The 21,968-nt window shown below is 46.8% G+C and overlaps 2 protein-coding genes across 2 annotated transcripts in view; one reads left to right on the forward strand and one right to left on the reverse strand.

Annotated features, from left to right (window-relative positions):
• Window positions 1-21,968, forward strand: part of antxr1d (ANTXR cell adhesion molecule 1d) — a 204,037-nt gene that overhangs the window by 170,245 nt on the left and 11,824 nt on the right. The window lies entirely within an intron of this gene.
• LOC140403626 (glutamine--fructose-6-phosphate aminotransferase [isomerizing] 1-like) overlaps window positions 1,494-21,968 on the reverse strand; it is an 89,650-nt gene continuing 69,175 nt past the window's right edge. The window contains exons 15-19 of the mRNA XM_072491755.1: window positions 19,564-19,678; window positions 12,161-12,288; window positions 10,988-11,155; window positions 4,827-4,988; window positions 1,494-3,761 (exon numbers count right to left, since the gene is read on the reverse strand). Coding sequence (XP_072347856.1) covers window positions 3,708-3,761; window positions 4,827-4,988; window positions 10,988-11,155; window positions 12,161-12,288; window positions 19,564-19,678 — 627 coding nt within the window. The 3' untranslated portion in view covers window positions 1,494-3,707. The remainder of the gene's footprint in view (window positions 3,762-4,826; window positions 4,989-10,987; window positions 11,156-12,160; window positions 12,289-19,563; window positions 19,679-21,968) is intronic.

Here is a 21,968-nt window from a genome sequence, read left to right on the forward strand (position 1 = left end):
TCCCAGAGCACTGGCGATGCCTTCAGTGGTTCAGGCTTCAGACAATATACAAGCATTTCAAAGGGAAAACTGAACACAAGTGGATTGATTCAGAACTTTTATTTAGATTGAGTTCAGCTGGAGAGTTGAGAGAAACATACATAATGCACCATCCTTTGCAGTTCAGCCTGCGCTCCCGAAAGAGAGATTTGCCTCTTGTAAGATATCCCCGGATAATGCGTACTTTCCACGGTGTGGAGCTGGGCAAATTTGAACTCCAGCAAAATGAGACCAACCTCTTCCGGAAGGGAATTAAACAAAGATTTGACCCCAGCCAAAAGCAGCCAAGTAACTTTCGAGAGGAGAGACTCTGCCCTTCTTCTAACCCAGAGATTATTTTGTTGAATTGAGAGCCCTTACTAAAGACGAATTAAAAAATACAAAAGGAAGCGGGCCAGACGTGCTACTGGGAGAAGCAGAGAGGCTTGGGGGACATTCGTACTCTCCTCGGCCTGATGTACCTCTCTGGTATTGGTGCCAGTCACTGCCTAGAGCTATGCATTTCAGACATGTCCTTCCCATGTTACCGTAGGGTAGCAACTCTGTTTTGAAGTTCAAAGAAAAGACAAGCGTCCTGTCGGGGATGATGGGCTGTGGACGTGAGAGAATCTTCCACTGCTCATCAGGAAAAAAAGAAACAAACACAATATTCTTATTTTCGGAAAGGTGTGCCGCATGTACAGTTTGCGTCTTGATGTCGGAGGTAGTTGAACAAACTGACCGTCGTACCTAAACATGCAAATTAGTTCTATAGAATTCCAACTCGTTGGGAGTGTAGGGTTATGCATCCTGATGTGGTTGGCCCTTTCCCAGAATTCGGTTTATTTATGTCCTTTCCCAGTCATTGTCCTGAGCGTCCACCCGTGACGATGGGATCTGAATTGCGAGTGCAAAGTTGAGGCCGCAACGGTGGAGATGCACTGGGGACGGAGATGGGTTGCAGGAGTGTTTGGCCGGAGACCATGGAAAGGAGAACGGAAAGAAATGGTAAACAAACAAAGGACGTTCGAAAGGCCTGCCCCGCTGTTAATTAAATGTATGGCGGTGTGGGAATTGCTGGCAAGGCTGGTATTTCGTTTGCCGATTCCTAGTTGCCCTCAAGAAGGTGCTGGGGAGCTGCCTTCTTCAACCCTGCAGGCTGGTGTAGGTACACCCACAGTGCTGTTAGGAAGGGAGTTCCAGGATTTTGAGCCAATGACAGCGAAGGAACGGCAGCGATATATTCCCAAGTCAAGCTGGTGTGTCGTTTGCAGGCAGTCACTCAAAGAAGCCAATGTGTTACATGGGGCGCTGGGAACGGTATTGGTTGGATGGGCAGTGGGGTAGCAGGTTCTAGCTGCCAATCATTGTGCAATGAGGGAACACTGATAGTGGATGAAAACATAATCGCCTGCATCAATAGAGTCACAGTGGATTACCCAGTTGATAAATATTACAATCACAGGAGTCCCGAGAAGGATTCAAAACAGAGAGGTTTTATTCACCAAGTAAATCGAAAAGCGGCAGGGATTACATCTAGTCCCGACGGGACTATCCGGAGATGTCGGTTCCCCTACGGGTCGGCTTTTCCCGGCACAGTTTAACAAGCCCCAGCCGTTAGGCCTCCGCCCCTCAGCGGGGGAGCTCCGCGGGAGATCAATCAGGTCGTCCCCATGGGAGTTATTGCAACAACCAACTAAAAAACGGCCACTTGTGCCAACGGCCACAGGCGTCGGGAAAGTCAGTCCTGGCACCAACTGAAGAGGAGGGGACGGGAGGTAGCCGGAGGGATTGGGGGGGGGAACGGAGGAACGGGGAAGAGAGAGAGAGTAGGCAGATGGTGAGGCAGCTAATCGTGATGCGCCCCAACTTTCTCAAGCCCCCACCGCCCCCCACACACTCACAGGAGATAGTTTCAAGCAGACAGGAAAGCAAGGACACTTGGTAAGAGGCTACGACCATAAGGGACTTCATGGTTAAATGTATTAGTTAGAAATGACTCAACTAGTCAGGCAAGGTGAGAATATTTTTGATGTCATTAAGGAGGTCATAGCAGTAGAGGTAGAACCAGTCACCAAACTGCCACATTGGTGATAACAGTGCCAAAGATACTTCATATCATGTAAAATCCAGTTAATCTATTGTGGGAGGGGGAGTGGAGGAAGAGGAGTTAACAGTTGAGTGCGTGTGCTGCATTAGGCAGTGGCAGTACGTCAGGGACTTCCATTGAAAGCCCAGTGTGTATATTTTTCTACAAATAAGCTGTATCTAAGGCAACACGTGCTTTGCAACTTCCATTGTGCAAGAAGTCAATAGCAGGAGTGACCAGATTGATTGTGGCAGTGTACTCCAGTATTAGATATAATACGCTACACTCAGCCCTTCACGTGACCAGGGAGTTAAAGGTCAGAGAACACATGTATATGTGAGCAGCAACCAGGTTGCAGGCCCACAGTGGAGTACATGCAATAACGATTCGCACATCCCGCAATATTAAAAACTAAGACAGTAGTGACTGAGAATTGGCTTAAATTCAGGGCAAAAAAAAAAAATGTAGAGGCTCTTTTTTAATCCCACAGAAAAGGCCGGTGTCTTGGTAAATGGCAGTGAATCAGTTTGATGAAAGAGACAGGCAATGATTCCGAGAGGGAGGCTTAGATGGAACTGGAGCCTTCGCTATCATTAGTAAAGATTTTCATGAATCTGCTGTCCCAGTCTGAAGCCTTGCAGCCGGGAGCACGTTATCGAGGAATTCAGGCATCTGCACCCCACACTTACCCAACGGAGATGCCCCTTCCCCCACTCTATTCCAGATGTGAACCCTCCGTCCAGCGGACCATTTTCACCAACGACCCCTTAAATCCCGACAGCTTTAAACAAAAATTAGAGTACCAAATAATTTTCTTTTCCCAATTAAGGGGCAATTTAGCGTGGCCTATCCACCTACCCTGCCCATCTTTTTGGGTTGTGGGGGGGAGACCCACGCAGACACGGGGAGAACGTGCAAACTCCACACGGACAGTGACCCGGGGCCGGGATCGAACCCGGGTCCTCGGCGCCGTGAGGCAGCAGTGCTAACCAGTGCGCCGCCGCGCTGCCCGAATCCCGACAGCTTTTGGTTTCAGTATCGAACATCATTCAAAGCCTCCCGTGCACCCCCCTCCAACGCTTAGGATAAAAGCAAAAAATCCCCCCCCCCCCCAGCACAAGGCTCAGGATAAAAGCAAAAATTGACGAGAGAAAATCAGATTTGTGCAACAACCGAAAATAAATCCAGCAACCCAATGAAATCGAGGAAGTCGATGTAACAGAGACGTTTTCGTTTTCCAATGGCACATTGTGTTTGTGACCAGAAAACCATCTCACTGAAATACTTAAAGTACCGCCTCTGCTACTGTAACAGTCTGTGGCTAAACAATTTAATACCCCCAAAACAAATGTCCTGTGCATGAAGAAATAATGGACTAGAAAATTATTCTGTACTGAATTGCCCCAAATTATTTCAAGGCCGGTGAACTCCTGATAATTCCATTATTTTCCTTTGACAAAACAAAAATGGGATTATTGGATAATAGAAATTAAAGGGTAACAGTTCATGAACATAGCTTCTCCTTACAGTACGACAGTACGCGAGTTGTGCCTCCAAATATTCGATGCACTGACGCAAATTCCCGACTTGATGTGCCAGCTCACATAGGCACATAATCCGCTTCAACTTTCCTCAGTCGCTTGTTGTCATCCACCTGGCGAAGGCGTTGTTGGAAGATCCACCATTTGCGTAACAGTCGGAAGGGGCAGGAGGAGACACCCAGTGCGGATCAGTCATGTAAAAGGATTTACAAAAACACATAACGTGAGCCTCCACGCGAAGCATTCTAACCTAATCTTACACCAAAGAAAGCATTTGCAAACAGCGGGGGCAGCAATGTGTGGGAGCTTTTGTTTATACTGCAAGGAGCTTCAAAGCATTTTTGAGGGCAACATAAAACTTCACAACAGCCAAGCAAGCGAAACTCTTCTAGGTCCCCGAGTGCCCTCGGCAAGCAAAGCAGACTTGGACAGAAGCTAGTAGCTTCCCCTTTGCAGCCATTTTAGAATCTTTACCGTGCAGAAGGAGGCCATTCAGCCCATCGAGTCTGCACTGGCTCGCTGAAAGAGCATTCTACCTAGTTCCCCCCCACCCCACACCCCCAACCTCTGCACTGCCTTATCGCCTGCAACCTTGCACATTCTCTCGTGTCAGCCAGCAATCTAATTCCTTCTGGATACCTCGATCGAACCTGCCTCCACCACTCTCTCGGGAAATTGATTCCGGACTCCAGCCGCACACTGGGGGAAAAATACTTCCCTCGTGCCTATTATTCCCTATTATTTCAAATCTGTGCCCTCTTTGAGGGGAGAGGGTGGCCTCGTGGTACTGTCGCTGGACTAGCAATCCAGGCAGGCAAAGGGCTAACGGGCATGGGTTCAAATCCCACCACGACAGCTGGGCGGGTGGAATTAAAATTCAATGAGTAGAAAATCTACAATTGAAAGCTACTCTCGGTACTGTCGTCATAAACCCCAACTGGTTCACTAATGAAATCTTTAGGGAAGGAAATCTGCCGACCGTACCCGATCTGGCCTACATGTGACTCCAGACCCCACAGCTACGTGGTTGACTCTGAACTGCCCTCGGAAATGGTCCAGCCACTCAGCTCAAGGGCAATTAGGGACGGCCAACAAACGTTGGCCCGGCCAGCGACGCCCACGTCCCAAGAAAGAATTAGGGCCGCCGTAGCCATATTTTGGATAAAACGGCAACTCACGTCATAGCCTCGGAGGACAGCAAGGTGGAAGGCTAGGAGCTGTAAGGGGATCACGCTGAGAATTCCTTGCAGGCAATCCACGGTGTGAGGAACCTTAATGGCTCGGTAGGCGTTCCTCACCGTCTCCTCGTCGTTCTTCTCGCAGATCAGGATGGGCCGCCCCTGCCAAAAACACAAAACGGTCAAATAGCTTAACCTGCAACCGGCCCAGAAAACGTCAGCAGTCGTGCAAGCACACCCGTGATCCCGACCCCGAGAGAACAGTTCATTCTTCATAATTCGGTGAAAACACAAAACCTTCAAGGAAACGGCGAGGGAAAAATAAAATGATGGGTCACAAGGTGGACGAAGGAGTTCAAACACTAACCTTTCGTTTTCTGCGCCTGTCCAATCCATTTTGGCAAGTTAAAATAAATTACTGCAGTCACCCCCAACCTGGCAGTGTAAAAAAAGCTTCCAACATTCCTGAGTGACGGCTTCCGGTGACGGCGGGCGGGAGGCGGCCGCACAATGGAGGGCTCCCGTTCGGGAACGGCATTTTCGGGGCTTTAAGCCCAGTCCCAGGGTCCAGGGAGGTGGCAAAAGCCGGGAGACGGCACGGAGGAGGCACAGTGAAGGCACAGTAAAGAAAAATGTCGAGGGTGAGCAAAAGAAATTGCCGTAAAAAAACCAGCTGAAGGTCCGTCGGGGAGTGGAAAGGTCACCGCGGGGTCACAAAGGAAAATGGAGGCTGGAGCACCAGGGGAGGCCGCATTGCTTACGGCTGAAAAAATAACTAAGGTGATGGCTGCGGAATTCGAAAGGCAGTTTACAAAATACATGGAGACAATGAGGAAGGAGATGAGGGAGGTTTTGAGTGCGCTGGTGGAGGAGGCGGTTTCCCCAGTGAAGACGGCGGTGGCGAGCGCAGTGGCGGAGGTGTGAGAGCAAGGGGAGGCGCTGAAGGAAGTGGAGGAGACATTATTGCAGCACGGTGATCAACTTGCCTCAATGGGGAAGGAGATGCGGAAGGAGATGGATACTAACAAGGATCTGCGAGGAAAAATGGAAGATCTGGAAAACAGATCCAGCTGACAGAATTTGAGGATTGTGGGGCTGCCCGAAGGAGTTGAAGGACCGAGGTCGACTGAGTATTTTGCCGCGATGCTGGCAAAACTATTGGGGGAGGGGGAGGATCTCTCCCGATATGAGCTGGATCGGGTTCATCAGTCGTGGAGGCCTGTACCAAAGGCGAGTGAGCCGCCAAGGGCAGTGACTCTGTGCTTCCGTAGGTACAGTGTGAAGGAGAAGGTCCTGAGCTGGGCCAAGCAGAAGCGGGTGGTGCAGTGGGCTGGAGCTGGTATACGTGTATACCAGGACTTTACGGTGGAGCTGGCGAGGAGGCGGGCTGCCTTCAACCTGGTGAAGAGGGCACTGTACATTAGCAAGGTGCAGTGCGGCATTGTATATCCAGTGAAGCTGAGGGTGACTTACAAGCTCAGGGACTTTTATTTTGGAACGGCGGAAGCAGCGGAGGAGTTTGCGAAAGCAGAAGGACTGTGGCAGAACTGACAAATTGAGAAATGGCCATGTGCCGATATAAACTCATGACTATATTTTCTTCTTTTTTGTATCACTACGCGCGGGTGTACGGGCTAAAGGAGCCAATGTTGTATATACTTGGTCCCGGACTCCTTTTTCTTTTTCTCCTTTGTTTTTTGTTTCCACCGTGGGAGGGTTTGGTTTATTGGATGCATATATTGACAGGTGGGCCGTTGTTTGGGGTGGTGGGAGGATGGGATCGTTGGTATTGTTAAGGGGATTGATTTTGTATTTGTTACCATTTACTGTCTTGTGGGAGGGGTGTAAATTTTGAAGGAAAATGTGAAAATGGAGAATAAAAACATTTTTAAAAAAACATTCCTGAGTGGCTATTTCACCAGAATGGTGGCGGATCAGAAAAGGGGAATTGAAGTGGAGGATGATTGCTCTGGATATTTAAGCATTTGTGCATGGGATGTGCTGGCTAGGATGACATTAATTGCCCATCGCTAATTGCCCTCGAGAAGGTGGTGGTGAGCTGCCTTCTTGAACCGCCGCAGTCCATGTGGTGTGGGTACACCCAAGGTGCTGTTAGGGAGGGAGTCCCAGGATTCTCTCCCGGCGACAGTGGTTAGCACTGCTGCCTCACAGCGCCAGGGTCCCAGGTTCGACTCCGGCCTCGGATGACTGTGTGTGCGGAGTTTACACTTTCTCCCCGTGTCTGCGTGGGTCTCCTCCGGGGTTTCCTCCCACAGTCCAAAGGTGAGCAGGTTAGGTGGATTAGCCGTGCTAAATTGGCCCCATCATGTCCAAAAGGTTAGGTAGGGATACAGGGATAGGGTGGAGGCGTGGGATTAGGTCTCAAGGGCTAGTGCAGACTCAATAGGCTGAATGGCCTCCTCCTGCACTGTAGGGATTCTATTCTAGGTCACGCGTTTGGAAGGTGCTGCCTAAGGTGCCGTGGCGAGTTGCCGCAGTACAGCTTGTAGATGGTACACACGGCTGCCACTGTGCGCCGGCGGTGGAGGAAGTGAATGTTGAAGATGGGGATGGGGTGCCCATCAAGTGGGCTGCTTTGTCCTGGATGGTGTCGAGCTTCTTGAGTGTTGTTGGAGCTGCACTCATCCGGGCAAGTGGGGAGTATTCCATCACACCCCTGATTGTCTTGGTTTGCTGTTAATTACCTTCTGGAACCAACAGCAACATCAGCAGCTTGCACAGACACAGAATAACACAGGAACCCAGAGGTCGACAACAGTAATTGCCTGCTCCCCAGAGCGGGCGCTGTCGGCACCCAGCCAGGTTGCAATCCCAAAGTCGGTGAATTCATGGAAATTTCCACTTCAGTCTGAATATGGGAAGCCTTGGAATCCTTATACCTTGTTAAACAAATTGCAACTGGGTTTTCAAACCGTGTTCTAAGTTCACAATTACTGCTAAACTACCTCATTGGACCTAAAAGCTAACTTTATATTAGTGGGATGTCAGATACATCCCTCATAAATAAGTTCCACATCTTTAAAATAATATATATATATATATATATATTTGAAGTTTATGATATTTTAGCTTCTGTCTTAAATCAGTCATTTCACTATCTGACGACTTAAAAGGATAGGCAATGCTTTTAACTTCCTGGTTTGCAGACTGTGAGAATGCTTAAATGCGATTGGCTGCTTAGCCTTCTTGTTGAAATCAATGTTGTTGGATGCCTTGGTGCCGGATTTAAAGTGCTGACGGGAAAGGGGGAATCTAAGCCGCGGAGATTGCCAGGTATTTGTGGTCAGCTTTCTTCGAGGTTAGTGGAGACTTGCCCTTGGGTTCATCAAAGTTTAGAGTCCATGTGGTAAACTCCTCCCCTTGCACGCTCCCCCCTGCCCACCGCACTCCTCCCAATGCCCGAGTCTCTCCGCAGATGCTGCCTGACCTGCGGAGCGTTCCCCGGTGCTCTTTCAGAGGGTCAGTGTAGACGTGACGGGCCGAATGGCCTCCTTCTGCACTGTAGGGAATCCTATGGTTCTAATCTACCTTCTGAAAGTCCTCGGAACATGCAACTATCCACAGGCAGAGTCAATTTGGACACTTCTCACATCAGCGCGAATGTGTCACTTCCCAAGGCGAAGACGGTTCCCCATGGGATCCCGTTATTGTGAATCTCCTGCCAGCTTACCAACCTCTCACTGCATGACGGGAGACATCCATTATCCTTACCGGCTCCTGGGAGTATGGTGGCGTAGTGGTTAGCACTGCTGCATCACAGCACCGTGGATCTGGGTTCGATCCCGGCCTACTGTTTGTGTGGAGTTTGCACATTCTCCCCGTGTCTGCGTGGGTCTCACCCCCACACAGTTGGCACTGGAACAGGAACAAAAACCTTGGGAGCACCGTCATTTTGATTGACTGCACCCTACCCGCCAAGGACAGCGGCAACGCGTCCCACCTCTTGAACTCCTCCTCCATTTGCTCCACCAGCCTTGTAAAGTTAAGCCTATGCAGGGCCCCCCAGCTCCTGGCCACCTGGACCCCCAAATGTCTGAATCTCCTCTCCGCCCTTTTTAGTAGGAGCTCGCTAATCCCCATCTCCTGGTCCCCTAGCTGAACTACGAACAGCTCGCTCTTCCCCATATTGAGCTTGTACCCCGAAAAGTCCCCGAATTCCCAAAGGATCCTCATTACCTCTGGCATTCCTCCCACCGGGTCCGCCACATACAGCAGCAGGTCGTCTGCATAAAGCGACACCCTAGGGTCTCACCCCCACAACCCAAAGATGTGCAGGGTAGGTGGATTGGCGACGCTAAATTGCCCCTTAATTGGAAAAAAAAAATTGGGTACTATCCTTAGCGGCTCCTTTTGCTGAATGAACATTGGGGGGGGGGGGGGGTAAACGGAGCATATTAACAGACGACGAAAATGACAAGTTGACAATTGATATTTTGATATTTGCCAGTCTCCTGAATGCTCCTATCATGGAGGGAAAATCCTGGTTTGCGGAATTCACAGGGCACAAAGAGCACTCTTTCAGAACCTTCTCCCTCCAAACTGCTTCCTTTGGTTAAACACAAAGTCACACAAACTCCTGTTTTAAAAAAAAAATTTCCAAATGCAAACATTGCAAATTCCTGGACAGCTGCAGTCACTGAATCTGCAACTCAATCTCAGAGTCTCCTTTCTTGAATTTGGCAGGTCAGCCTGTACAGATGCCAGAACAAACTAGACCGAGTTCAAACGTCTTTGCCATACGGGAAGAAGGTTCGCGCAGATCGCCAACATTCTGATGCCTACCCTTGAACAGAATTTCCAACGGCACTGGCATTCTATGGGTGCACTGTTCGCCAAAAACACATGCATTAAGGGCAAACGGACTGATTTTAAAATCTCACTAGCAATAATTGGATTGGATTGGATTTGTTTATTGTCACGTGTACCGAGGTACAGTGAAAAGTATTTTTCTGCGAGCAGCTCAACAGATCATTAAGTACATGGGAAGAAAAGGGAATAAAAGAAAATACATAATAGGGCAACACAACATATACAATGTAACTACAAAAGCACTGGCATCGGATGAAGCATACAGGGTGTAGTGTTAATGAAATCAGTCCATAAGAAGGTCATTTAGGAGTCTGGTGACAGCGGGGAAGAAGCTGTTTTTGAGTCTGTTCGTGCGTGTTCTCAGACTTCTGTATCTCCTGCCCGATGGAAGAAGTTGGAAGAGTGAGTAAGCCGGGTGGGAGGGATCTTTGATTATACTGCCCACTTTCCCCAGGCAGCGGGAGGTGTAGATGGAGTCAATGGATGGGAGGCAGGTTCGTGAGATGGACTGGGCGGTGTTCACGACTCTCTGAAGTTTATTGTGGTCCTGGGCCGAGCAGTTGCCATACCAGGCTGTGATGCAGCCCGATAGGATGCTTTCTATGGTGCACCTGTAAAAGTTGGTAAGAGTCAATGTGGACATGCCGAATTTCCTTAGTTTCCTGAGGAAGTATAGGCGCTGTTGTGCTTTCTTGGTGGTAGCGTCGGCGTGGGTGGACCAGGACAGATTTTTGGAGATGTGCACCCCTAGGAATTTGAAACTCCTATATGCTCCAATAAATGCTAAGTTACATGTTTAAAGAGTGAGGGACGAACCCATGATCTTACAGATGGTCTTGGCATCCGCCAACCGCCTCCGATTGTCAACCCAGTCAATTTTAATGGATGCTGGGCGGGCTCCTGTGGAGCAGAAACGCCGAAATAGACTGTCCAATTGGTCCATTTCCTGTGCTGAAGGCACTCTGGTGGCGCAGTGGGTTGGCATCCCTGCCTTTGGGCCAGAAAGCTCCAGGTTCGAGTCCCACCCCAGGACTTGACGGCCAAGGAAAGTGTGTTCATAAGGCGGCCAAAACAAGTTTGAGTGTCAACTCATATAAATTCTTCCAAACGCGCCCCAGTGGCAGGTGGTAAGAGTGGGAGAGGTTCTGTAAGGGAGAGAATGTTGGCGCCTGTACCATCACTGTCCAGACTGCAACACGCAGGTGAAAGGTGCGCGCCCCTTGGCGCCGAAACCCGGAACTTCCCGAGTGAAGTGCAATAACCCCCGCCAAATGCTCCATGAACGTTGTCGATAATGGACTCGCAGCCCCCCAAAGCGGTTAGGTCGTTACCTTGCGTGCCACCACTTGCTGCAATGCGTTCTGACATTTGACAAATGTGGGGTCCCTCATCACCACCATGATGACTGGCATCTGATGATCCACCAGTGCCAGGGGCCCATGCTTCAACTCTCCGGCCAAGATTCCCTCCGAGTGCATGAAGGTGATCTCCTTAATCTTCTGCAACAAACATTTCAAAAGAGGCAGATTTCATTTGGCAAATGCGGTAAATCAAACACCTCCAAAAACTGCATTTAAAAGATAAAACTGTCCTTGAGCACGGGAGGACTAATTGTTTGGCTACACCGTTTACCTTGCAGTTTTTGTGATGGACGCATCAATTAAATTCTCTTCCCGCGCGCCTAGCGGGATACAAGGCAGACTTTTGTCTGTTCCTAGAGGGAGGTATTACCTGTGACAGGTAGCTGGAAGGGGAGTGGGCGCCAGAGTCTCAAAAATTCAATTCTTGATGCAGTGAGAACTCATGGGGAAGAACAGAGGGTTAAAACTGCGAGATTAGCAGCAGAAATGGCAGATGATTATGAATTAGCTCGTAAATCAAAGCTTGGTTTCCGACATCAGTTTCAGCCTGTGAGGGATAGAAACTGGGCACAGGAGAAATACTCAAGTGGTAAAGGTCAAGGTGATCTGATAGGAGATAATCACAGCCATGGGTTGCTTTCCCCTTTGAGGGGGGAGAACGGTCTGGTGGTGATTTAACCGGAGGGTCACCACACCTCAGAGGGGGGGGGGGGGGGGGGGGGGGAGGGTTGAGAAAGCGGAGCCTTCATGAATAACCTCAGCCGCTACAGGAATTGAACTGGTGCTGTTGGCCTCGCTCTGCATCATGAACCAGCTGTCCTCAGCCAACCAATCCCCAATGTAGGTCTATATGCGGCATCCAAAACCCCAAATTATCGTAATTCCAAACACAGTCGACCCCAAGGGTTTCAGATAAAGGATACTCAACCTAGGTTAGATACAATGTTTTAGCAGGGGGCTCACCTATCCTCTGATTTTAGGCATCAGTGCAGAAATGTCAATGCTGTTGAGAACACTACCCATTTAATAGTCAAAGGAAAGCAGACGTGAAAAATTCAACACTAATATTTAAGGCGTTAATTGTAATGGAATTTGCTCTTTAAAGAATTGCTGTATCCTGATTGAAACCAGAGTGTTACTCACCAGCGCCCCCTCCAGACAAGTGGCATAATGGTAGCCACGGCCCATGATCAGCACGGATTTCTGCTTATACAGCTCACTTGCTAATCTCTGGATCTCGTCGTCTGAACTCAGAACTTCCTTTATTTGGTCTGGTCGAACAAGGGGGTGGGAGGGGGCGGGAAAAAAATCAGAAATCAGAATTACTGTCAATGAGCTGGTTTCTGCCACCCTAACTGAAAGGTGCAGGTGGGGTGGTACTGCGAACCTCAACACGCATGCTTTAAGGAACTTTCATGGAGCACTGGCGTGAATCCAACACCGCGGAACACGTTACTACAACAACTGGAGTTTGGATAGTCCTTGAACGTAATAAAACACCTCTGGGCGCTTCACAGTGATGAACATAGAACATACAGTGCAGAAGGAGACCATTCGGCCCATCGTGTCTGCACCGACCCACTTAAGCCCTCACTTCCACCCTATCCCCGTAACCCAATAACCCCTCCTAACCATTTTGGACACCAAGGGCAATTTACCATGGTCAATCCACCTAACCTGCACGTCTTTGGACTGTGGGAGGAAACCGGAGCACCCGGAGGAAACTCACGCAGACACTGGGAGAACGTTCAGACTTCCCCGCAGACTTCCCCAGCGGGGAATTGAACTAGGGACCCTGACACTGTGAAGCCACAGTGCTATCCACTTGTGCTACTGTCATGTGAGAGTACCTTTAAGAAATGGGTCTTTATAAATGGGTGTGTATATAAATATCTGTAGTGAGAGTACCTTTAAGAAATGGGTGTTTAGAAATGGGGGTGTATATAAGTATCTGTAATGAGAGTACCTTTAAGAAATGGGTGTTTATTACTGCAGTGATGTCAGAGAGTGGGTGGAGCTGGGCTGTGTCAGCTTTTTACTTTTGTTTTAGGCCGTTTGCTGCAGGGTGTGTTTGTGTTTCGTTTTCAGAGCTGGATAGCTGCAGTCACGTATGAATCTCTCTCTGTAATCTAAAGACTGTAAATCGATCCTGGTGATTTAAAACTAATAACAGTAGTGACATTAACCTGATGTGCTTCTGGTAAAAGGTGTTTTAAGTCGTATGGATGTTAAAAGGAAAGCTTAAAGGATTACCTAGTGTTGTAGTCTTTGGGGGTTGTATTTGAATTAATGGTTGCTAAGATGTTCACTGTATGTTGTAAAAAGGTTAACTTGAGTTCATAGAATAAACATTGTTTTGCTTTAAAAAATAGTTTTCCATTTCTGCTCTACCACACCTGTAGAGTGGGCCGTGTGCTCCCCATACCACAATCTATTAAAAGTTGTGGGTCAGGTGAACTCCATGGTACACTTTGGGGTTCTCTAAATGCTGGCCCATAACAAATTGGGGGCTCGAGGGGGTTAGAAGTCTATCTATTGGATTGGCTTTGTGAACTTAAAAGACAGTGAGGGGTGAGCATATTATGTGTTTTTTTCAGGTGTGGTATTTCAGTTTAAGTAGGGAGTGTGTTGTGGACAATGGCTCTTTCAGAGGCTCTGAAGTTTTTGGGGGTGGAGACGGTCACACGCAGTACCTTACGGACACTAAAAGCAGACTTTTAGATTTGGCAAAAACATTGCAAGTTAACATTACCTGACAAAATGCGAAAAGATGAGGTAATTATGGCGGTAGCTAAGCATTTAAAGTTGCCTGAGATACAGTTTGACTCATTGGAAATGGCAAAATTCAGTTACAACTTAAACAAATGGCACATGAGAAAGAATTAAAGCAGCTTGAATACGAAAGAGGTAGAGAGGAAAAAGAAAGAGAGAGAGAAAGCGATAGAGAGGAAAAAGAAAGTGAGAGAGAAGGAAGGAGAAAAGAAAGAATAGCCCTAGCAGAGCAAAAAGAAAAAGAAAGGAAGATACAGATCAGGGAAAAAGATAAAGAGAGAGAGTTTGAATTTCAGAAAATGGCCATGAAACATGACAGTCAGTTAAAATTGGCAGACGTAAAGGGAAACGTACAGTTGGATGATAGTGATGAGCGTCATAGTCGAAGGCTTGGTGGGGATCTATTTCAATATGTCCAAGCATTGCCAAGGTTTGACGAGAAGGAGGTGGAAACCTTTTTTATTTCATTTGAGAAGGTGGCTAAACAAATAAAATGGCCACAGGACATGTGGGTATTACTGATTCAAATAAAGCTGGTAGGTCCTCACTACCGGAGGAGGTATCTGGGACGTATGAGGAGGTGAAAAAAATCCATCTTGGGTGCACATGAACTAGTGCCTGAAGCCTACAGACAAAGGTTTAGAAATTTAAGGAAAGAATTTGGTCAAACATACATGGAGTTTGAAAGGCCCAAACAGATTAATTTTGATAGGTGGATAAGGGCTTTGAAAATAGACCAAACATATGAAGCTCTCAGAGAAATAATACTTTTAGAGGAATTTAAAAATTCAATTCTTGATGCAGTGAGAACTCATGTGGAAGAACAGAGGGTTAAAACTGCGAGGTTAGCAGCAGAAATGGCAGATGATTAAGAATTAGTTCATAAATCAAAGTTTGGTTTCCAACATCAGTTTCAGCCGGTGAGGGACACAAACTGGGGACAGGAGAAATACTCAAGTGGTAAAGGTAAATGTGATCTGATAGGAGATAATCATAGATTATCATAGAATTTACAGTGCAGAATGAGGCCATTCGGCCCATCGAGTCTGCACCGGCTCTTGGAAAGAGCACCCTACCCAAGGTCAACACCTCCATTTTATCCCCATAACCCAGTAACCTCACCCAACGCTAAGGGCAATTTTGGACACTAAGGGCAGTTTATCATGGCCAATCCACCTAACCTGCACATCTTTGGACTGTGGGAGGAAACCGGAGCACCCGGAGGAAACCCACGCACACACGGGGAGGATGTGCAGACTCCACACAGACAGTGACCCAAGCCGAAATCGAACCTGGGACCCTGGAGCTGTGAAGCAATTGTGCTATCCACAATGCTACCGTGCTGGTAGGAGAGTGTACCTCAGATTAAAAAAGAAATCCAGGAGGGTGGAAAAGAAATGAAAAGTTTCAAATGTTTTCACTGTAATAAACTATTCCATGTAAAGTCGCAGTGTTGGTGGTTGAAGAAAAGCACTGGGAAGGCTGATGTGGTAAAACAGGATAAGACAGTGGGGTTTGTTAAAGTGGTAAAGGAAAGCCCAAGTGAAGCGAAGGAGGTGCAAAAGATTGTACAGCCTGAACAAGAGGCGATTGATAAGAAGGTGCCAGATCTCTTTAAAGAATTTACTTGTGTGGGTAAAGTTTACTCATGTGTATCAGGAGGAGCAGGTAAAGAAGTCACAATTTTAAGAGATACAGGAGCTAGTCAATCTTTAATGGTAAGAGATGAGGAGTTATGTAGTTTGGGATGAATGTTGCCAGAAAAGGTGGTAATATGTGGAAATCAGGGTGAGAAGAGTAGTGTTCAATTACATAAGGTAAGGTTGGAAAGTCCAGTGAAGAGTGGTGAAGTGGTCGTAGGAGTAATAGAGAAACTATCTTGCCTAGGAATACAGTTTATCTTGGCTAATGATATAGCTGGATCGCAGGTGGGAGTGATGCCTACTGTGGTTGATAAGCCAGTGGAAAATCAGACAACTGAAGTGTTGAAGGACAATAATCCTGGGATTTTTCCGGATTGTGTAGTAACAAGGTCGCAAAGTCACAGGTTAAGACAAGAGGAGAAATCAAAGAGTGAAGATGAAGTTGAAGTGCAATTATCAGAAACGATTTTCGCTCAGAAAATTGAAAAAGAACAAGAACAGGTGGAGGATGAGGCGGATATTTTTAGTTCAGGAAAATTGGCGGAGTTACAACAGAAAGATGTAGAAATAAAATGGATGTATCAGAAAGCATACACGGAAGAGGAATCTAAGTGTATACCAGAGTGTTATTACCGTAAAAGTAATGTCTTGATGAGAAAATGGAGACCTTTACATATGCAGACGGATGAAAAATAGGCAGAAGTTCATCAAGTAGTATTGCCGGTAGGGTATAGAAAGGAGGTGTTGCGAGTTGCACATGAGGTACCAGTGGGAGGTCATTTGGGAATAAGGAAAACACAAGCTAAAATACAAAACCATTTTTATTGGCCTGGACTACATAAAGATGTAGTTACATTTTGTCAATCATGTCACACATGTCAAGTGATAGGGAAACCTCAAGCAGTGATAAAACCAGCGCCTTAATACCCATTCCAGCATTTGAGGAACCTTTTACAAGGGTCCTAATTGATTGCGTAGGACCGCTTCCTAAAACAAAAAGTGGGAATCAATATCTTTTGACTATAATGGATGTGTCTACTAGGTGTCCAGAGGACATTCCAGTACGTAATATTACAGCTAAAAGGATTGTGGAGGAGTTACTTAAATTCTTTACTAGATATGGACTACCCACAGAAATACAATCGGATCAAGGATCAAATTTTACCTCAAGCTAAAATTTTACTTCAAAGAAGTTATGGATAGCTTAGAATAAAACAATTTAAATCAACTGCGTGCCATCCAGAATCGCAGGGAGCGTTAGAAAGGTGGCATCAGACATTAAAGACAATGTTGAGGGCTTATTGTCACGATTACCCAGAGGATTGGAATAAAGGAATTCCATTCGTATTGTTTGCACTTAGGGATGCACCTAATGAATCAACCAAATTTAGTCATTTTGAACTAATTTTTGGTCATGAGGTAAGGGGATCACTTAAATTGATTAAGGAAAAATTGGTGAGTGAAAAATCGGAAATTACATTATTGGATTACGCGTCAAATTTTAGGGAATGATTAATTAGAGCAGGTGAATTGGCGAGACAATATTTAAAAGTTGCACAAAATGTGATGAAACGGGTAGCGGACAAGAAATCCAAAGTTCGTAGTTTTGCCAGTGGAGATAAAGTTTTGGTATTGTTACCAGTGGTAGGTGAACCTTTAAAAGCAAGGTTTTGTGGACCGTATCAGATTGAAAGGAAATTAAGTGAGGTGAATTATGTGGTAAAAACACCAGATAGAAGCAAAACTCACCGAGTGTGTCATGTGAATATGCTTAAAAGGTACTTTGAAAGGGGAGGAGAGAAAAAGGAGGAGGTTTTAATGATTCTAACTCAAAGTGATGAACCAAATCCAGATGACTGTGAATTTGACATACCTCAAATTAAATTGGAAAACGAGGATGTTCTTAAAAATTGGGATAAATTGTCGAGTTACCTTCCAGGGGAAAGACGGACTGACCTGAAAGAGTTATTGATATCACATGGGCAAGTTTGTGGAGATAAATTGGGAAGTACTAAAATGGCTATACATGATGTAGATGTGGGAAAATGGCACAGGTTAACAAAGAGATTGAGAGTATGCTTAAAAATAGCATAATTGAATTGGGTTGCAGCCAATGGAGCTCACCCATAGTGATGGTACCAAAAACAGACGGTACCCAATGGTTGTGTGTAGAAAGGTTAATGCAGTTACAAGAACGGACTCTTATCCTACCGCACGTTTGGAGGATTGCATTGAGAAATTGGGACAATCAGCTTTTATTTCCAAACTGGATTTACTTAAAGGCTACTGGCAGGTACCTTTATTCGAAAGGGCGAAGGAGATTTCAGCTTTTGTGACTCCAGATGGTATATAACAATTCAAAGTTATGCCATTTGGTATGAAAAATGCCCCAGCCACATTTCAACGGTTAACTAACAAAGTTGTTTCAGGATTACCCAATTGTGCGATATACATCGACGATCTGGTAATTTTCAGCCAGACATGGACAGAACATTTGAAACATCTGATGGAGTTATTCGATCGACTTCAGGAGGCGGGTTTGGTGGTAAACCTAGCCAAAAGTGAATTTGGAAAAGCCCAAGTCACTTTCCTTGGCCATATAATCGGACAGGGTCGAATGGTCACACGGGATGTGAAACCAACAGTTATTGAGGAGCTTCCGATACCCTCAAGGCGAAGGGAAATAATGCGATTTCTTGGCATGAGTGGATTTGATCGAACATTTGTGCAAAGGTTTTGTAGCGTGGTTGCTCCACTGATGGACTTGCTGAAGGACACGTCGGAAATTTCAATGGACAGCGGACTTTCAACAGGCATTTGATGGCCTGAAAGCTGTGATAACCAATGCTCCTGTGTTGGAGAATTACAAGGGACTCTGCGATCAGATTGAACTAAAGTATCTGACTTTAAAGAGACATACCGAGGCATAGAGAAATGGACGGATCGTGCAGAGACTTTCTTGTTCAAAGAGACTGTCAATCGAGAAGGATTTCATTTGGAGGAAGAGGAACGAAAAGAAATGGACTATATTATTATACCTGTTCGCGTGTGTTGTTTTTTGAAACGAAAAAGCATATTTACTGTGTGCATTTCTTAAAGAATGGTGAAAAGGTGAAAAATGAAACCATCTTGAAGTTGATGGTTTATTTTTTTTTCTTAGGGGGACTACCGTGCTGCCCCAAAGTCAAACAAAAATTGACAACGAGCTAAAGAAGCCATTTGGATGGGTGTCCTTGGGTCAACGAGTGAGGTTTACTCACCATCTTGACAGGAGGGAGAGGGAGGCAAAGAGGTGTAGAGATTAAGGCGGATTAATCCCAGAGGTTAGAGGCCTGGCAGCCGAAGGCACGGCCGTCAATGGTGAACGAATCAGGAGGCCGGGTCTGCAGGAACGGCAGAGTCCTCAGACGGCTGAAAGGGGGGGGAATACAGAGAGGGCTAGGGAATGGTGGGCTTTGAAGATGTGGATCGGAATTTGAAAGGAGAGGTACACCCCAAGGAAAATGACTTCAACTGCAGGAGACAGAGGAAAGATTTGTATGGCAAAGATTTACTCGACTAATACAGAATTCTTATGAACATAAGAACAAGGAGTGGACCATTCAGCCCCTTGAGCCACCATTTAATAAGATCATGGCTGAACTGACAGGAACTCAAATCTGCTTCCCGCCCACACTCCGATAACCTTTCACGTGTTTACCAAGGCTCTATCTTGGCCTTCAAAATATTCAAAGACCGCTTCCACCACCTTTTCAGGAAGAGAGTTCCAAAGACTTATGATCCTCTGAGAGAAAAGATTTTGCCTCATCTCCACTGTGAATGGGGGCAACCTTATTTTTAAACAGCGAATTCGTAAAACCGGTACAGTTTCCTACATTAAAACAGTGACCACATTTCAAAAGTATTTCATTGGCTGTTAAGCACTGCGGGACGCATCGGAACAAAGACATAGCTGGAAGGTTCAAAACTGCCCAAATCGTTTTTTTTTTTTTTTGACAGATCGTGAAGAACTACGATTACGTTTTTGCAACGATGCTCCAAAGCACAGGCACGTGGCGACTCCAACCCCTCCCTGAGAAATTAAAGTTGGATTAGATGAGGGCTGGCGTCGTTCTTGCCGGCTCAGGTTACCTGGGAGAGTCTGGAGGCCCTGAATGATCTCCCTGCGTCTCTTCTGCATTGAAATTCGGTCCTCAGACATCATGAGGGCAAACATGACCAGTGCCACAAACTGGCTGGTGTAGACCTGGAGAGAAAGGAAAGATTGTCACGACAAAGTCACTCATTTTCTTTCGAGATGCAGGACCAACCAAAAACCGATGTATTGATGAAAAAGCTAATACCAGAACTTATCAGGATAAATATTTATCAACCTGGTGGAATATACAGCAGTAAAACATATCATGTTGATGACAACCATAAAACACTCCATCTGGTTAAAGCATTTGTCATATAAAACGGGAACATTTTTGTCACTACTTTTCTTTCCCAAAATAAAGAGTGCAATTAAAATTTAAGTTGAGCGCTTAGAATAGAATCCCTACAGTGCAGAAGGAGGCCATTTGGCCCATCGAGTCTGCATCAACCCTAACTGCGACCCACTCACTCGCCCTATCCCCGCAACCGCGTCTAACCTTTTGGACACTGAGGGGCAATTGATGATGGCCAATCCACCTAACCTGCACATCTTTGGACTGCGGGAGGGAACCGGAGCACCCGGAGGAAACCCACGCAGACACGGGGAGAACGTGCAGACTCCGCACAGACAGTGACCCAAGGCCGGAATCGAACCCTGGAATGGTGGGCTGCAGCGCTACCCACCGTGCCGTCTCCAGTTCTGGCGGGGGAGGAGGGAAGGCGGTATTTTGATCATGGCCAATTTCAAGCTGCTTGCCAGTACGATCAAATCAAAGAAAAATGTCCAAAGCTTGTGAAATAATTATTCTTCACAGCCCAGCCCTTGCATTGGCTGCACGGCGACGGTCAGCTCGCCTTTACCCATGACTATGGGCAGAACAGGGCACTTGGGTTGAGGTGGAGCATTGGGCTTATTTAACAAACCCCTACGTTGCAACCGTGTTGGAGAACTGTAAGCCTTTCGGAAAACGCAACAGTCGGCAGAGTAAAATGCAGGGTGACATTCTCGAAATCCAGAGCAATTTGTCGGAATACAAACCCAGAATTCTGGCCACTGCAGTCTGTTCGCACAATGTCGCTGGGCAGCAGTTGCCTTTGATCCGGCATTCAGCACGGAAAACATAACCGCTCTAGTTTTACAAGGTTCAAGTCCAAGGAAAGATGCATTCTTTCCGAGGGAATCATCCTTGCCGTATTCCTGATGGGGCCTGTCCATTGAGCAGTTCCGAGGGCAGCCAGCCACGAGAGGTCAAAGTGAGCAACTGGCTGGGAGTTACAGAGTGAAACCGCCACTGGTTTCCTTTACAGGCTAGCGTGTCCCCGTGTAACCTTTCCCCCCGGTTTACTAACTGTCCACGCTGGGCTTTGGAAAAGAAAGCCATTAACCCAGAGAGCTCAGGTGAGGTGTGGAGAAGGACACAATAAAAAAAAGAGACACAAAAAGCTGTAAACACACTGGAGGCTACCATAAACGGTCAGCTAATTACAAACAGATATGCTCCAAGCATTAGGGCTGCCTTAGGGCAGCACGGTAGCACAGTGAATAGCATTGTAGCTTCACAGCGCCAGGGTCCCAGGTTCGATTCCCTGCTGGGTCAGTCTGTGCGGAGTCTGCACATCCTCCCCGTGTCTGCGTGGGTTTCCTCCGGGTGCTCCGGTTTCCTCCCACAGTCCCAAGACGTGCAGGTTAGGTGGTTTGGCCATGATAAATTGCCCTAAGTGTCCAAAGAGGTTAGGAGGGGTTATTGGGTAACGGGGATAGAGTGGGAGTGAGGGTTTAAGTGGGTCGGTGCAGACTCGATGGGCCGAATGGTCTCCTTCTGCACTGTATGTTCTATGTTCTAAGCGATCAGATCTCTCGCAGGGATAGATTCGCCAATCAGTGCCCAGTTCACATTAATCGCAGGAAGCCAACCTTACTGAATGGGGTCTTTACTCGATAATCTGTGTCGCCAGTAACTTTTCACAATGCTAAATTCAAATCGACTGAAGTTCTTTTTAAATAACAATTCTCCCTCCATTAGCTTCATATTTATAGGCAAACCTGAACTCAAAACTGGGCCAAGCGTTTAAAAAATAATTTTGTGGGGTAGTATTTAAAAAAATAAAATAATTTGCACTGGGATATGACAACAATGTCGCAACTGCATTAGATAACTGTTCAGAATCTCATCTTGCAGAAACTTGGCTCGTCTCCCTCCCCGCTGAGTCAGGAGGATGTTGTGGGTTACAATCCTCCAGAGGTCTGAGCACGTAACCGGGGCTGAGAGAGCAGCATTCCCTACGTGTTGTCCCCACCGTCGGAAGTGCTGCTGTTTGGATGAGACAATGGGCTGTCTGCCTGCTCGGCTGAACGTGACCGTGGAATCCTGGCCAACTTTCCTCCCTTGACCGCCGCC

This window comes from Scyliorhinus torazame, chromosome 28 (genome assembly GCF_047496885.1).
Source record: "Scyliorhinus torazame isolate Kashiwa2021f chromosome 28, sScyTor2.1, whole genome shotgun sequence".
NCBI classification, from domain to species: Eukaryota; Metazoa; Chordata; class Chondrichthyes; order Carcharhiniformes; family Scyliorhinidae; genus Scyliorhinus; species Scyliorhinus torazame.